Raw genomic sequence first — 17,897 nt, forward strand, 5'->3', positions numbered from 1 at the left:
ATTAGAGGCGAACATACATATTAGGAGCAAAAGAAGGCCATTTGGTCCTTTGAGCCTGCTCCGCCGTTCAGTAAAATCATGGTTGATCTGATTGTAGGCAGGAGTGCAGCTTTGTGAATCCCGTGGAACACAGTCTCGGGGGAGAGATTGAATCATCGGGAGGTGAGCAGTTGGGGCACCTTCTGAGGGAATTCAGAGGCTGGATATTTGAAAGTGAAGAGTTAAATCCCTCCTGAGGGAGACAGTTTTACCAAGATATTGTGACTCACAATGGTCACTGACGTCTGGGTAGGTTGCTGAGAAATCCATTGAATCTGTCTTGGTCACATCTACAATTTAACATGCAGTGTGGTGTGTTTGACCACTGGTTGCCTGTTAATTCATGTTTACCTCATGTTAATTCTGAATGCTAGAGTATAAGATAGATATTGTAAATTGTTTTACATTCCTGACTTTGTATAGTAAAATTTATTATGTTTGTTTAAAACTGTGGGATCTTGTGGTTTGTTCTCCTAGTGAGTAACTGAGATTTCAAACTTTGTCTACTTTAAAGAAGTAGTGACTGGTCCCTAACTGGATCGTAAGTTATCACTGGATGGATAGGATCCTCAATGTCAAAGGAAGTCTGTCACTTGTAGAGAGAAAAATGTCACCATTGCCGCACCCAGAGAGGTGGGAAATATTTAAAGGGCCACAAGAATCCCCCTACCCTAAGCATCTTGAAAGAACTTGTCTTGCACCTAGGAAGACATCTAAAAGGTAAACATCTGCAGCCTAATATAAGGAAAAGTACTCACTACCAGTTCTCCTCATTCTTAAAGGGTATCAGTAGTCTTTCATCTGCAAACACCTGTTCCCTAGCAGCCCCTTAGGATAGCCAGATCAAAGACCAAAGGTAGAAAAAAGGGTTGGCCTGCCAAGCTTTGTCTCCTTGCCATAATTCACATGTTACAGGCAGAGAAGGAACCGACATTGCTCGTTCTGGCATGGAAAGTTCCTTTTTATAGGACACTAGCACCAGTTGTGGGACAAGAAGGAGCTGTAGCGATGGGATGGTCTCCACCTGAACCAGAATGGGACACATGTCCTAGCAGAAAGGGAGCAATGGCTTTAAAATTTTAAGGGAGGAGGAGGGAGCTACAAGAAACATAAGTAGCCTAAATGTAAACAAAACAGGGTAAGAGAACATATGAAAGAATAAAGAAGGGTGGACATTGATGGCAAGGGAATAAATAGAGTTATAGAACAAGAGTCTAAAAGGATGATTACACAAAGTGAGAAGAAATCCTATTAAAATGAGTTAAAATGTTTGTACAGCAGTGTACACAGTGTCTAGAATAAAACAGGAGGCAATGATGCATTAGGAGGAACGAGACACAGAAGGGATTACTGAGACATAGCCACAGAAAAATCAAGACTGGGAATTAAACATTGCAGGGTACAACATATTAGGAAAGGAGGTGGAGTAGCTGTGCTTATTAGGGATAACGTAATGGCAGTTGAAAAAACAGAAGTAGTTATCAGCAAGACAAAAATAGAATCCATATTGATAGAGATAAAAAAAAATTTAATAAATCAATCATTCTAATAGGTGTAGTCTACACACCACGTAATTTTGGAAGAGAGGTGGAGGAAGATATATGCAGACAAATTAAGGAATTGGTTAAAAATCATGCAATAATAGCTATGGGGGATTTCAACTACCCTAATATTAAATGGAAGTGGTAGGTAAAGGGGATAAGGGGATGGAGACCCTGTACTGTGCACAGGATTATTTTCTAACCCAATATGTGAAAAGCCCAACAAGGGAAAATTTGCTATTGGATCTAGTAATGGAGAATGAACCAGAGTTGATAAGAGAAGTAAAAGTAGAGGAACATCAAGGCAGTAGTTACCATAATATGATATTGATATTGATATTGATATTAAGATATTGATAGCTAAGGACATAAGTTTTTACTGTAACCAAGGCAGAATGACTAATGAAAGAATTATGCATAGAGTTGTTAGTAGTGACAAGATACATTATTTGTCTAAGTACTAAGCAAAGTCAGCACTTTCATTGCACAAAAGCTCCCTTCCTTTTATATATTTTAAATAAATATTTACAGATGGCGTTATTTTTCAGCAAGGCTTGTGATGCAATCTGAATTATACCATAGTGACAGCCTAAGAGGCAAACTAGTGACTGGTAATTGGTACCTACAGCATATTGTCAAAAATGTTGTAAGCACTGTGGAACAAGTCATACAGGTGTCATCCTGATATTATTCTTGTCTTGTTAGTTTCATCAGAAAGAAAACGGGGTAAGAGGAGGCGGAAACTTACTGTGGATTGTGTTAAGGAGCTCGATAGTAAGACCATTCGTGAACAGATTGAAGACTTCTCAGACATAATCACAATGATAGAGCTAGCTCCACCCACCAAAAAGCTGATGATATGGAAGGAGACAGGTGGAGTTGAAAAATTCAACTCTCAGCCTGCCCAACCCTTAATAAATTACAGATTATTAAAGGTAACTCATTGTGTTTAATTTGAGCATGTGCCACAGTAATGGTAAAAATTAAGAACAGCCCTTTAGTACAGCACAATTTGCTTCGCTAGTCCACTGTTCAAGTTGGGTCTTTTTTATTAAAAAGTAAATATTTCATCTTCAAAAAGAAAACAAATAGATCTCTAAAGATATCCTATCAGAGTGCCTCAAAAAGTATCAAAATGCTTTAGCTTTATTAAGTAGCTGATTTGTTTTACAGAGAAATTAGGTGATGATTGAGCAATAGAAAGCAACAAATAAATTGGACCCAATTTATGCACTGTACCAGAAATTACTGTTAACCTGTTCAGAGAGAGAGTATTTGGTGAAATGGGTGGCATTAGGGCAAAGAACATTGTTCCTGACGGGGACATCAACCCGTTTCTTCCTCCCCTTGAGGTAGAGGCTTCATTTAGAATGCAAGAGTGGGTAGATTAGCATCACCCAACCCCACAATATCTGGAGCTCAGTAACATCAGTTGGAGGGAACCCACAGAATTTGATTTTTCCAGAATATTGATCGGAGCTAGGTTGAACTTCTGCAGTGCAGGATGCTCATCAATCAGAGAATGAATGTGTATCTAGCCTTCCGAAAACATACATCTGATGTTAGATGTTAGGACACCTAGATAGTCACTGCTGTGGCCAGTCCTTGTATGAGTGTATTAGAGTATGCCACGCTTTTTCAGCTGTGTAACCCACAAAATCTATGCCATTTCTGTTTGGCTTTTCTGTGAAAATGAATGTATGGAAAAGAGGGACAAAAAAAAACCTCCTTTCCTGCAAAAGCTGCTGCACTAATGGATTACCCTTACTTTCGCAACCCCCCCTCCCGCCACACCTCCCCCTTAAATTCCCTTTGCTGGTCAGACTTTGCCCATTTTCCACCAACCTAAAAAAAGGTTATCTAGTGATTAACTCATTGTTGTTTGTGGGAGCTTGCTGTGTGCAAATTGCTCGCTGCATTTCCTGTATTACAACAGTGATTGCATGTCAAAAATATTTAATTAGCTGTAAGTACTTTTGGGATGTCCTGAGGATATGAATGGTGCTGTATAAATGCAAGATTTTAAAGTTAGGAGATAGTCTCACAAAGTTCGTTGAAGCCAGCTCTCCTGCTGCTGCAGGCTTGCCTATATTGCAGGTGAATGCAGCCCTAATTTTGCTGCCATCGCAAATAAGGGCTATACACTTTTGGGTCAAGTGTGTCGGATGCCAGAATAGTGGTAGATTTTTTTTTGCGTCCCATTCTTTAAACAGGAATGTGTGCAGTAATCAATATATGCAATGCAACTTTTTACATACTTCTGATTATAAATTCTTTGTTTTTTAATTTACTTTATTTATCAGTTGTTCAGACATTGCCTTAGAAAAAATTTATCGGGGGAACAAAATGATCAGAATAATGCTGCGGAGAGAAGATCTGATATTGAACAAATGAGAAGCGAGGAGTGCAATGTAATTGGTCAGTAATTGAAAATATTCTTTTATGACACATTTCAAGTAGAGTTTTTTTATGTAATAGGCCATCATTTTAACTCTAGATCCTCATCAGAATTGAAGGATCCATGCTGGAAATATTAATTCATTTTTACTTTTACAGACACAGAAGGGACCTACTATGTATTTGCACCATTTCCTTTTATAGTTGACAATTTTCTTATCTTTTTATTGATAGATTAGATTGGGAATAAGGAAGATGTTTATTAAAAATATTCTGGAAGATTAAGCAATGAAATTCAATCATCACAAAATACGTAAGAGTCCTGATTCAGCATTAACATTGCAGAGCCTCATTTATGGCAGGCGCAAATCACGAATCAAATGCATGACCTTGTGTGCTTGATCTACAGTACAGCAGATTTTCCAATGTATGTTTTTGCTCAGCCAAATGAGCCTCTGCTTCAGGCAAATGGAAGTCTCATTTTAATGTTAGAATTATTGATATAAGTACGTTCATATTTACAGATTTTGGCAAATTATGTTGCCAGTGGCACCTGCCCACATAAAATTGATACACAACAGTTCCAGTCCTGACCCACTTTGACGTAATTCTTAAAGTTTTGATTATTGGAGTTGGTGGTGAATGTTTCTTCTTGCCAGTGGGCATTTATTTTATGCACCTTACATTGTGCAGAGCTATTTTTGACTGAACAGTTCGGGATTTTTGCAGGAGTTTTCATTTTGCTATGCAATACTTTTCTGCAATCATTTAATTTGTAGCAACAAATAAAGTTGCAAGGATGGAAATCCCTTTGTTCCATTGTGTTGCATGAATTTTATGAATAGAATGATGTCACGAGGGACTAAAATCTTCATATTACAGTGGTATTTTATTCATCAGTTGTTCAGATATTGCTTTGGAAAAACTTATGGAGCGAGTAGTTATGTTACTGAACTAGAAATCCAGAGCCCTGGACTAATGATCCAGGAATATGGTACCACAGCATCTGGGGAATTTAAATTCTCAAATACTGTGTCGAATTCTCAGAAGAGATAAAGGGCAGAATCTTCTGTTTGGCGTGCGGAGGCTGGTCCCGCACACCGATGCGTAAAATGACACGCGGTGATGTTGAGCATGCATCCTGACATCACCACACGTTATTCCGAGCTTTCGTTTGGTGGGTGCGCACCAGAGTTGGCTGCACACCAGCCAAACTATCAAAAGCCTGTTAAGCCAATTAATAAACTAATTAAGCAATTTGACAGGGCTGCCCGCCCAACCTTAACGTTGGCGGGCAGGCGAAGAGTCCAGGCAGCCTTCACATTTTTCATGAAACCTTATTCACGGGCGGGATGAGGTTTCATGAAGGGTTTATTAAATTAATAAATATTTATTAAACATGTCCCAGCTCATGTGATGCTGTCACACGAGGGGACATGCATAAATGATTTTAAACTTTTTTTATTGTGAAGTTTCAAATTCAACTTAATCCCCTGAAGCAGCTCCATGCCTCAGGGAGATTTCAGTGCCCTTTCGCGCGCATGCATGAGAGTGCAGGCCCCGACTCTCCCTCCTCCCCCTACCCGCGCAGGTAGCACTGAGCGCCTCTGGACATGCGTCATGCAGGGCGGGCCTTAATTGGTCCATCCGCATAAAATGGCGCCGCACAGCCGATCGCAGGCAACAATTGGCTCTGCACCTGCCCACACCCGCTCCCGACCGGCCCGCCTGATGGGGAGAAAATTCTCCCCAAAGTATTTATTTATAAAAATTTATTTTGTGACTGTTGCATACATTTATGGGTTAATTCTGCCATCCCTCTACAATGAAGCCCTACTTGCAGACAGAATAGGTTGGAGATAGCCCAATTCTTATTATAGCCCAGTTCTCCAACTTATGTTTCTTGTGAGTATTATTGGCACAGAGTGCACAGTTTAGCACATTGACCTCTTAGGTGCTGGAGTTCTCATCACTAAGCTTTCCCTTGGTAGCCCTAAAAGGCTGGTTTAGTGACATTTTTTATTCCTTTGTTCTTTCATGGATGTGGGCATTGCTGGCTAGGCCAGCATTTGTTGCCCATTCCTAATTGCCCATGAACTGAGTGTTAGGCCATTTCAGAGGGCAGTTAAGAGCCAACCACAGTGCTGTGAGCCTGGAGTCACATGTAGGCAAATTTCCTTCCCAAAAGGATATTATTGAACCATGTGCGTTTTTACAACACTCGATGATAGTTGTTGTGGTCACCATTATCTAGACTAACTTTATATTCCTTATCTGACAACCAATACTGGATGAGCAGAAACTTGCTTCAACTAAATATTGGGAAAACCAAAGCCATTGGATTTGGTCCTCATCTCAAACTCCTTTGCCTAGCCACTGTCTCTGTCCCTCTCCCAGGTAGCTTCTGAGATGGAACCAGACTACTTGCAATCTTGGTGACATTTGACCTCAAGATGAGCTTCCAACCAAATACCCGCACCAGCATTAAGATCACCGATTTCCATCTCCATCTCCCAATGCCATCACTGCCTCAGATCATTTGCTACTTAAATTCAATGAAAAACATCCACTTCTGTCCTCATATGCATCCTTGATTTTAACTTCCCCACCATTGGCTTCAGTTGCCTAGTCCCCTCCCTAAGCTCTGAAATTTCCTCCCTAAATGTCTCCACATATTTATCTCTTTATGACTTGGTGTCAAATTTTAAAAAAAACAACTTGCATCTGTAAAGCACCTTGGGACGATTTAGTACTACAGGTGCTACATAAATGCAAGTATTTTTTGTTTTTCCAAAGGACAGTTGTCAACTAGTTGGGTTTTTATGACAATCCAATCAATAACTTCATGACCACCACTACTGATTCCAGCTCATTATTCCAGATTTATTTTTTAACTAAATTCAAATCACAAACTGCAATGGTGGAATCATGAACTCATGCATCAAGATTATTTGTCCAGGCCTCAGGATTACAAGTCCAATTACATAACCACTACACTATCATATCTGAGTCACGCTGGCGTAACTAAATGTGACAATAGAACATTAGATTTTTAGAGGAGAACTGCATGCAGATGTAAGATTTTTAATGTAATGGAAAATAGTTTACAAAATGTGAATATGGCCATTCCAAGCATATTTTGTTTTGAAGAGTTCTGTTTCCTAATAATACTTTTACATGTTTCTTTTTCCTCACTCGCCCCCTCACAAACCTTTCCTGGTTTGGTAAAGATTTGCCCAGTATGGAGGAGCCTTGTAATCTGCAAGATTCTATAATAATTGAATCCAGAAGGAGCAGTATTGATCACAGACCAATGTCAACAGAGAAAATAAGCAAAGAGCAGGACTGTCCATCTGAAAACGAGAACTATGGTTCTGTAAGTGTCTGTATTTGGAAGTTCTCCACTCTGAATTAGCAACAACATACTTCTTAAAAATGTTAGAGGTGCTTTTATTATTGCCTAGTAGGAAGCCTACTAATATTTATTGAAGAAACATCTGATTATTGTGGAAACATAAAAATATTAAAAGATAGGAGCTGAAGTATTCCTGCTAAGAAATATTTATATTAGAGCTATTCAAGATCCTGAGGGGTATGGACAGGGTAAATAGTGAGAAACTGTTCCCACTCAAGGGAGCATCAAGAACTAGAGGGCACAGATTTAAAATAATTGACAAAAGGAGTAAAAGTGATATGAGGAATTTTTTTTCACCCAGAGGGTGGTGTGAATCTGGAACGAAGTTCCTGAGAGGGTAGGGGAGGCAGATTCGATCAAGGTATTCAAAAGGAAATTGGATTGCTATCTGAAAAGAAATAATGTGCAAGGTTACAGGGATAAGGCAGGGGAGTAGAACCAGGTAGAATGCCCTTTCAGAGAACCAGTGCAGACTTGATGGGTCAAATGGCCTCCTTCTGCACTGTAAAGATCCTGATTCTGAGTAGGCCATTGTTGCTCTGCCATTCAATAGGATCATGGCTTATCTAATCATGGCCTTAACTTCACCTTCCTGCCTGCACCCAATGCTTCCCCACCCCATAAGCAATGTGAGCTCTGCTAGTTCCAGCATGCCAACCCAAACAGGTCAGGGGCCTGAAAAAGACCCATTTATCCTTGTACGGCTTCCTGTTAGCTAATCAATCCTTTATCCATGCTAATATGTTATCCCTACACCATGTTCTCTTCTCTTGCCCAGTAATCTTTTATGTGCCACCTTATTAAATGCCTTTTGGAAATCCAAGTACACCACATCTACAGATTCCCATTTATCCTTGCTTATTACTTCCTGAAAAAAACTCCTAATAAGTTAGTTAAACATGATTTCCCTTTCACAAAGCCATGTTTGACTCTGCTTCACATTATGTGGCTCCTTAAGGGCCTCAATTGACCTCCGGGCAGGAAGGCCACCCTCCACTCTTCCCACCCTAAACTTGATCAGGGGGAGGCAGGAAGGTGGCAGGGTACCCACATTACACCTCCCGGCCCAGTCAAATTGTCTGCATCCCCCCACTGGACTGCCAAACTCAGTCTGAGCGTTGGGGGGCATTAAATTCCAAACTTTGTGCCCTTCTCACATCCCACCTATCTTTGCATCATCAGTAAATTTGGCTAAAATACCCATCATCCAAGTCTTTTTTTTAATCGTGTCCACGGACAAGCTATACATGGCCCAGCCAGAACTGGACACATTTTTGCGCTTTGTTGTTGAATTCAGCAAGTTCTGCAACAGTGCAGGATTCCTCTAGCGATAGGCATTGCAGGAGATGTTGTATAGTCTGTGGCTTAGTTCCACATTCACAAGTTGTCGGGCTGGTTGTATATCCCCATTTGCTTAGTGACTTCTTTGAACGACCTACACCAGTCCTAAGTCTGTAAGGCACTTCCAGGTTGCCCAGTTGCAATTAGCTCCTGGGGGAAGGCTTTCATCCGATAGAAATTCCATCGCTGGTGGAAAAAAAAATCCAAGTCATTGATATAGATTGTAAATAGTTGAGGCCCCAGCCCTGATTCTTACTCTTTGCTTCCTGTTATTTAACTCTATCCTCTATCCATGCTAATATGTTATTCCCAATACCTTGAACCCTTATTTTGTCTAGTTACTTCTTACGTGGCACATTATAGAATGTCTTGGAAATCCAAATGTGGTACATGTATTAGTTCCCCTAATCCACCCTACCTACTTGTTACATCCTCAAAGAATTCTGAGGACAAAACAGTGACTGACAGGGAACAAGTTGTGACACAAAGAAACATATAGAAGTAATGAAATTGTTTATAGAAGACTTGTTCAGTGGGCATTTTAATGCAGAAATCTGACAAAAAAAACAGCTTTTTAAGAACTGGGAAATTTGTTGGTGCTAATCCTGTTCTGCCTATCTTAGTTTGTTGAAAGTGCTGTGGAAACCCATAGGCCAGAATTTTCCGGCTGACGTGCGGGTGGCGGAGCCCGCTCGTCAGAATTTATAATGTCGCGCGCTGACATCAGCGGTGGCATAGTGATATTTCGGTCGGCGGGCGCGCTCAGCAGCGGGGCGTTCGCCCACCATTAATTGAAGGCCTTGTTAAGGCCCTTAACTTGCCAATTGTCCTAGATTTTGAGGGGCCCGTGCGAACTTCAGATGGGCGCACAGGCCCAACAGGCAAGCGGGTAGGAGATTTTTTAAGAAAACTCATGCAGTGTCGGGATATGTGGACTCAGAGGGGTTGTTCATGTTTTACACAAAGTTTTAATTGATGAAAGTGTTTAAAAGTTGCCTGTGTGATTGTTAACGGTTCTCATCGATTTCCAAGAGCTTCTTGTGTACTTTGAAACCAGTCTGCAGACAGTAATCTTTCTCGGGTCTGCAGCTTTCCGGAGGCCTCCATTAGCCTGGGGGTATGGATTCTGACCTCTCCACTGGAGGCAGCTCGCCCGAGGAGGAAGGGAGGGATAGAATAAGGAGAAGGCCAGGACAGGACAATCTGCCTCCCGGGGAGCCACCTTTCGGTGGCCAGGCGCAAGGGCGCAGGGCCAAGAAGTAGTCCAAGACGGAAGGGCTGCAAAAGATGGCCACTATCCTGCTGCAAGGGTATACAGGCGGCGAAGCAGCTACCTCAATATGACTGAGGTGCAGTGCCGAATGAGGCTCTGACTCTCAAGGGAGACAGTCAACTATATCCATTAGATGGATTGGACCTGAGATCTGCCCTAACTGTGTGGGTGGACACCCCAGCCAGCGGCTCTGAAGCTCACAGTTGCCCTCCACTTCTATGCCTCTGGCTCCTTCCAGGGCTCGGTGGGTGATCTTTGTGGTGTCTCCCAATCAGCTGTCCACACTTCTGTCAAACAGGTTACAGATGCTCTGCTCAGACAGGTATCCACCTTCATCCACTTCCGCAGAGCGAACCAGAGGCTTTGTGGCGATTGCTGGCTTCCCCGTGTCCAGGGTGCAATAGGCTGCATACATGTGGCCATCAAGGCGCCAGCAGGTGAGCCCAGTGCCTTCGTCAACAGGAAGGACTTGCACTCCATGAACATGCAGATAGTGTGTGATCACAGGATGCAGATTCTACAAGTCTGTGGAAGGTACCCAGGCAGCTCCGAAGGTACCCAGGCAGCTCCCACGACACCTACATCCTCAGATACTCCCAGGTGCTGGAGCTCTTCAGTGCTCCGGCTTGGCTGGATGGTTGGCTGCTGGGCGACAAGGTCTATCCCCTGCGAAGGTGGCTCATGGCACCACTATGCCGTCCAAGAACAGAAGCTGAACAGCGGTACAATAGGAGCCAGGGTACCACAAGGGTTGTGGAAAGAGCCATCGGTCTTCTCAAGATGCACTTCCATTGCCTGGACCGCTCAGGGGGCGCGCACCAGTACCCCCGATCGCATCTCTCTGATAGTGGTAGCATGCTGCGCCCTGCAAAATCTTGCGCTGGAAAGGGGGGATGCAGTTGATGATGAACACCTTGACGCCCTGGATGAGGCTGCACATGATGAACCCAGCAGTGCCTCAGGGGATGAGGAAGCACAGGGCAATGATGAGGGGGAGAATGACGACCCGCATTTACACCAAGGAGGCAGGGACACCCGGGATAATTTAATCCAAAGAACCTTCAGCTAGCTCCACACATGGATCAGATGGAACCGCATTGCCTGGCACATCCACACGTGGCACTTAGGTGCCACATCTTCCACCTGTTCAGCTGCAAATAAGGGTTTAGTACAGAAACATCAATGTCCACTCAAACACTCATGATAAATATGTGAAAAAGAAAAATGCACCACAAACAAAAGACCCTCAGCCGTGGTAACAAAGGTGGGCTTTATTGTGTCCAAAAGAAAAACACACACCACTTCTTTGCGATAAGAAAAATGTGGGTGCCTATTCCAAGGCCAACACAAAATCACCAGTGACATACCCGTGGGGTGCCTTATGCTTACTTCTACATGCCGCCCCATTGCTCGAAGTGGTTTGAGGGACAGCCTGCTGTCCTATTAGCCTCGATGACCTTGGCGGGTACCCTCCGGCCCGTGGAGCCTGTGATGGCCCCGCCTGGGAGGGAGTGGCCAGTTCCTGAACTGGCACCTCCCCAGTTGTCGCAGCCTCAGCGGAAGAAACGTTGACTGGCAGAGGGATGGAGGAGCTGCTGTCTTCATCTGGTGCGCCCTGGGAGGAGCTTGCAGTGACAACAGGCAGTTGCTGCGCCAACGCGAAGTCCCTGTCGACCTCCCACCGAGTGCCGACGCTTGGTGCCCACAACATCTCCCACATTGGCCAGTGCCGCTATGAGGGCTTGCAGGTCAGAGCATATCCCAAGCATAAAAAGTTCTATTCGATTGAAGCCCCTCTCTATGAGAGTCGCCAATCTCTTATTGGAGGAAGTCTGAAGCTCTGCCCTGAGGGCCAAACCTTCACGTTCATTCTGCCTGGACTCCTCCATCGCAGAGAGCAACTGAAGCATTCCCTCATGCAACCCTGCCAGATGCAAAAGCACTTCCTGCTGCCTGTCCTGCAGCTGCTGCTTTGGGGACAACTCCAGAGGCACATCATCAGTGCCGGACTCAGCATGTGCCTAGTCCCCTGCAGCCCTCCAGCTGCTGGGGCCATCGGCACTCTCTGCCCCTACCATCTCCTCCAGCAATTGTGATGTGCCCTCTCCACTGTGACCTGGGACACTAGCCGACGGTAAAGTCCCCACCGAGGAGTGTGTGTCTGTGCTGGTGCCTGACTGGCTGAAATGATGTGCTGCAAGTTGCACGTGCTGGCCCTCGGGTGTGGATGGGGGGTTGCGGTGTTGACGTGCGGATTGCTCTGTTGGTGATGCTGAAATTAACAACAAGGATAATGCATCAGTTAGCGAGCATTCAGTTCAACCTTTCATTCCTTCTTCCGCACACCCCCCCCCCCCCCCCCAGCCTCATAAGTTGCCTCATATTAAACGCACATGCAGACAGGCTGGTCAGATGGCCTCAGGAATGCTACATGGCATGTTATGAACCATAGGAGTGGGGAGAGTGCAGCGGTACCTGACCTGGATGGATTGTAGCCTGGATAGTTGCGGGTCTGAGGAAACATTGCCAACAGTTGTGACATTTGCTGTCAGTCACAGGAGATTGAGAGGTCACATTATTGGCCTTCATTCCGGAAGGAGGGGCATAGACCGGGTGGGCAGAAGGCAACATTTCCCCTTGGTGCAGGGATGAGTAACATGGTGGCATTCATCTAAGTTGAGTGCCATGAGGTTCACTGCTGAGGACCTTTTGGACAAAGTAATGTGGGGCGCACTGGCTGAAAGGGTGCTAGAGCTCCCAAACCCACTAAGATGAGATAAGTCTTTGGCTGTGCAGCAACAATCCAGTAGCATGTTAGACCATGGTGATAGTGGTCACAAATGGGATAAGGTGACTTTGGAAGGTGGTGGAGTCGCGATTCCTCAAGGGGACGAGGGTCCCTTCTGTATGACCCACATATCTGACTGTATCAGTCTGTGAATGAGCAGTGTTTCAGCATTAACAATTACAGCAACCATCAGTGGCTTGGATGGTGGGCAGACAGAGTGGATGGGACTGTGGACCTGAAATACCTGGCCGCTGGACTCCAGCCTCGCTGCCCCTGGCCTCCTGACTTCTGCCCAGCTCCGTGGCCTGCTCTTCAAAGGGCATGAGGCGCTGCAGGAGGGCGCGCCCACCTCCAGTCCTCTGGCACTCCCAGGTATTGTGGTGACTTTTTGCCTACAAAACAGAGAAGAGGATTTATTGGGACTGTTCGCTCATGTACTCTGCACGTGCACGCCGCACCCCAACCACAGTGGCCCATCTGAGGCCTCCAGCGGCTCCTATCCACACTACTGGTGATCAGTCCCTAGAAGATAGTACGGCTGGTTGCAACCCCCTCCTCCAACAGTCGGCATCCATCACTTTGAATAGCGCATGGGTCTTAGCACCCATGGCAAGGAGGTGCAACTAGGTACGGTGCTGATGCCAGCAGATGGCACATGCCCAAAACACCTTGAGGCACCCCTTGCACCATCTCATTACCATCAACATGACATGTGTTGGAGTTCTGAGTATCTGTCTTGCGGCCTCCCTTGCAGGTTGCCCCCAGACTACTCAAATGCCACAAACACCAGCATATGCTGCGGGGAGAACCCATCTTCTCCTCAACCACTAAGGCTGATGTAAGCATGGTCAGTACCCATTTGCCCACCCAATGTGTGACAGATGCCCTATTCAATAACGACAGCAAGATATGGTGGGGGGGCTCAAAGGCTAAGGCTGCCTTCTGGGTCAAATAGCCAAGACAGACATGGTACTCACCCGTTCAGAGCGCAACAAATCATTGAATCTTTTCCTGCACTGGGTGCCAGTGCGCCACACATATTCATGGGCGCTTACAGCGTCACTCACCTCCTCCCACGCCTGGCTGATGACATGGGGGGCCCTCCTCCTCCCATCCTCCTGATACAGAACGTGCCGACGGATAGACACCTCTTGCAGGAGGACAGCAAGGCATGCATCTGAAAATTGGGGGGCACAGTGACCCCCCCGCTGGCCTCTCCTGCAGCCTGCCTCCCCCTCCTTCTCCTCCTCCTCCTCCTCCTCAGCCCTCAATCCAGCATGTCCTTCTCTATGAGTGGCCACAGTGCACTGCCTCAAGCAGGCTGCCTGGCCACTCTTTATACAGGCTGCCGGTTCCCCATTGGAACTGGCAGTCTGAGGCCGCCCGCCCCCGTGATTATTTTCCTGTTCTCCACAGGAGTCGCTTACCAGCTGGGCAGGCCTTAATTGGCCCGCCCGCGGAGAATGGCGGCGCGGCCCATTTCTCCAGCGGCAATCAGTCACCCGCCCGACCGACAAACGGAAAATTCTGCCCATAGTATAAATTTATTTCTGCCACACTTGCAGAAAGTTAACACTAGAGGATTGCAATAGCAATCCAGGAATTTCCTGCCACTTGTCTTGCAGCAAGATTACTTATGTAGACTTAGTTCCTCCGGTCCCATGCAGGGCATTGGGCAGAAAAGCTCCAGACCCTGTCCATTGTAAACAAAAACAGAATTACCTGGAAAAACTCAGCAGGTCTGGCAGCATCGGCAGAGAAGAAAAGAGTTGACGTTTCGAGTCCTCATGACCCTTCAACAGAACCGTCCATTGTAATCCCTTTTGCTCCAGGTGAGTTTTTGTATAAGATTCTCCTGGTTGTCTACCGTTACTTCGACAGCGAGTTGGAGCAACTCCACAATATGGTGTTTACAATGATGTTGTGGCAGACAAGCAGAAGAATCCCACTTTCATCTCAAGACAGGATTTTCCCGTCGGGGGGCAGGGCCTGCTCACCAACGCGTAAAATGACACATGGTGACATCGGGCGGAACCCCCGACGTCACCACGCCCCATTTAAATTTTCCGGTAGGCAGGGGCGCAGCAAGATCAGCTGCGCACCCGCCGACCTGTCAATGGCCAATTGAGGCCATTAACAGAGTAATTAAACTAATTAGTGGACCTGCCCGTCCAACCTTAAGGTTGGTGGGCAGGCCAGGAGCCCCGGCGGGAATTAGAAATTAATTGGCCCGCCCACGTAAAATGGGGCACTGATCAGAAGTGCACCTATGGATGCCCACCCTTCAACTTTGCCTCCAATGGGGGGAAAATCCTGCCCCAAGAGTTTTAACCACATAAGAACATTTCCTCTGTGCCGTATATGTATAAAAACAAAGATTCTTTTAAATTTGCACTAATATTGATAAATTGGGTCTGTGATTTTGTTACACATTAAGCTCTTCCAAACTCCTTAAGAAGTACCATTGCAAACACAAAGATCTGAACTCATTTCACCCCTAAACCTTGTCAATGAGTGGTTCCCTACTCAGTCCCAGATGCTATCTAGAGGTTTCTCTTTTTTTAATTCACTTATCCTTAGGATGTGGGTGATGCTGGCAATTGTCCGTCTCCACATACCTTGAGAAGGTGATGATGAAGGTGTTTTGAGACTGAAATGTTTAGCATTGATCCAGCACAGATTAGTATTCAGTTGGTTGTAGATTTTTCAATCTCAGGGTGCTTTCTGATGAGTACCCGGAATCGAAAAGCTATGAGTAATACTGGATCCTGTGCAGCCATCTACAGATAGGCTTTCAGTTAGGGATTACCTTCCTGACAACTCTATGACCTAAATGGCACTTTTTCAGCATACTGCAAGAGGCTAGCCCCAATTTAACATCTGCAAAGCAAGTTTTTTTTTAAGTAGGTGATACAACAATCAACTGCAGAATGCTGTGCTAAATTGTGGTGGACTGCAGAAATGCCTCTGCAAAACCCAACACAATGAGCTCCAGTCTCAAACCTAACCTAATTTGTGTTTACTGGAGAGGTTACAGGCATGGTATGGGGAGATTATGAGAGGTGAAATGGTAGGAGGTGGGAGGAAAGAGAAGATTTCGTAATGTTAATGACCCTGCACAAGAGAATGTATTGATAATAGGTACAGTTACAAATGTTTTTTGTGTTACTTTTAAATAGGTAAGATCTGATGTCGATTTAATACCAGTGGAGCTTCCTCTTGAGAACCCTTTAGCCATTCATCTTTCTACTAGAGAGGAGAGAGACAGTCAGCAAAATAAAGTTGCGGAGGTGAGTAAAATGCAAATGTTTGGTGCAGTGTAGACTGAAATGAAAAACTCAGGCGAAACAGAGAGCTGTGTAAGCAATAAATGCACTTTATGATTAGAGCTTTTTTGTAAAAAGCAGCTCTTGTCCATCTCATCTAACAGTTGTTTGACACATTCATCGAGGTATCAGGTCGGAGATCAATGGATGTCATACACTTGAATATTTAGAAGACATTTCAAGCTAAAAATGAACTGCATGAAAGGGAAAGCAAGCACATTGTGTGGACAGGAAATTGGTTGGGAGTTAAAAGGAACAGAGCTGGTATCAAAGGGATATTTTTGATTGGTGAGTAATAACCAATGGCATCCTCCAGGTATTGACACTGGAACTACATCTATCCAGTCTGCATATAAATCAGGGTGGAGAACCGTTTTTTTTTATCAAGGGCCACTCACACATAGGGCAGAATTTTACCCGGGGCAGTTGGGAAACCAACCGCCGCCCACGATCGGGGCCGGACTGCAATTTCACGCTGGCAGACCAATTAAGGCCTGCCCAGTGTGAGCCGCGAACAGCAGCACTGCCTGGGGAGGTGAGGAGGGCAAGGGGGCAAGAACGAACATCATGCAGAGAACTGCCTCAGGGACATGAAGCATTTTTTTAAAAAAAAGACTTTTAAAAATTCATTTGTGGGATGTGGGCTCCGCTGACAGGGCCAGCATTTATTGCCCATCCCTAATTGCCCCTTGAGAAGGTGGTGGTGAGCTGCCTTCTTGAACCGCTGCAGTCCATGTGGCATAGGTACACCCACTGTGCTGTTAGGAAGGGAGTTCCAGGATTTTGACCCAGCGACAGTGAAAGAACAGCAATATGTTTCGAAGTCAGGATCGTGAGTGACTTGGAGGGGAACTTCCATATGGTGGTGTTCCTATCTATCTGCTGTTCTTGTCCTTCTAGGTGTTAGTGGTCATGGCTTTGGAATGTGCCGACTAAGGAGTCTTGGTGAATTCCAGCATCTTGTAGATGGTACACACTGCTGCTACTGTGCGTCGTGGTGGAGGGAGTGAATGTTTGTAGATGTGGTGCCAATCAAGCAGACTGCTTTGTCCTGGACGGTGTCCAGCTTCTTCAGTGTTGTGGGAGCTGCACTTATCCAGGCAAGTGGGGAGTATCCCATCACACCCCTGACTTGTGCCTTGTTGGTGCTGGACAGACTTTGGGGAGTCAGGAGGTGAGTTACTCGTCGCACGATTCCTAGCCTCTAACCTGTTCTTGTAGCCACAGTATTTATATGGCTAGTCCAGTTCAGTTTCTGGTCAATGGTAATCCCCAGGATGTTGATAGTAGAGGGGGATTCAGTGATGGTAATGCCATTGAACATCAGAAGATGATGGTTGGATTTTCTCTTGTTGAAGATGATCATTGCCTGACACATGTGCAAACGTTACTTGTCACTTGTCTGCCCAAGCCTGGATATTGTCCAGGTTTTGCTGCATTTGGACATGGACTGCTTCAGTGTCTGAGGAGTCGCGAATGGTGCTGAACATTGTGTAATCGTCAGCGAACATCCCCACTTCTGACCTTATGATGAAAGGAAGGTCATTGACGAAGCAGCTGAAGATGGTTGGGGCCGAGGAACTCCTGAGGTGATGTCCTGGAGCTGAGATGACTGCCCTTAACCACAACCATCTTCCTTTGTGCTAGGTATGACTCCAACCAGCGGAAAGTTTTCCCCCGATTCCCATTGACTCCAGTTTTGCCAGGGCTCTCTGATGCCACACTTGGTCAAATGCTGCCTTGATGTCAAGGGCAGTCACTCTCAGCTCATCTCAGG

General features: G+C 45.3%; 1 protein-coding gene across 1 annotated transcript in view; it reads left to right on the top strand.

Annotated features, from left to right (window-relative positions):
- LOC121287245 (double-strand-break repair protein rad21 homolog) overlaps positions 1–17,897 on the top strand; it is an 82,061-nt gene that overhangs the window by 39,806 nt on the left and 24,358 nt on the right. Inside the window, exons 8-11 of the mRNA XM_041204944.1 lie at positions 2,286–2,515; positions 3,884–3,998; positions 7,208–7,353; positions 15,974–16,084. Coding sequence (XP_041060878.1) covers positions 2,286–2,515; positions 3,884–3,998; positions 7,208–7,353; positions 15,974–16,084 — 602 coding nt within the window. The remainder of the gene's footprint in view (positions 1–2,285; positions 2,516–3,883; positions 3,999–7,207; positions 7,354–15,973; positions 16,085–17,897) is intronic.

Source organism: Carcharodon carcharias, chromosome 14 (assembly GCF_017639515.1).
Source record: "Carcharodon carcharias isolate sCarCar2 chromosome 14, sCarCar2.pri, whole genome shotgun sequence".
NCBI lineage: Eukaryota > Metazoa > Chordata > Chondrichthyes > Lamniformes > Lamnidae > Carcharodon > Carcharodon carcharias.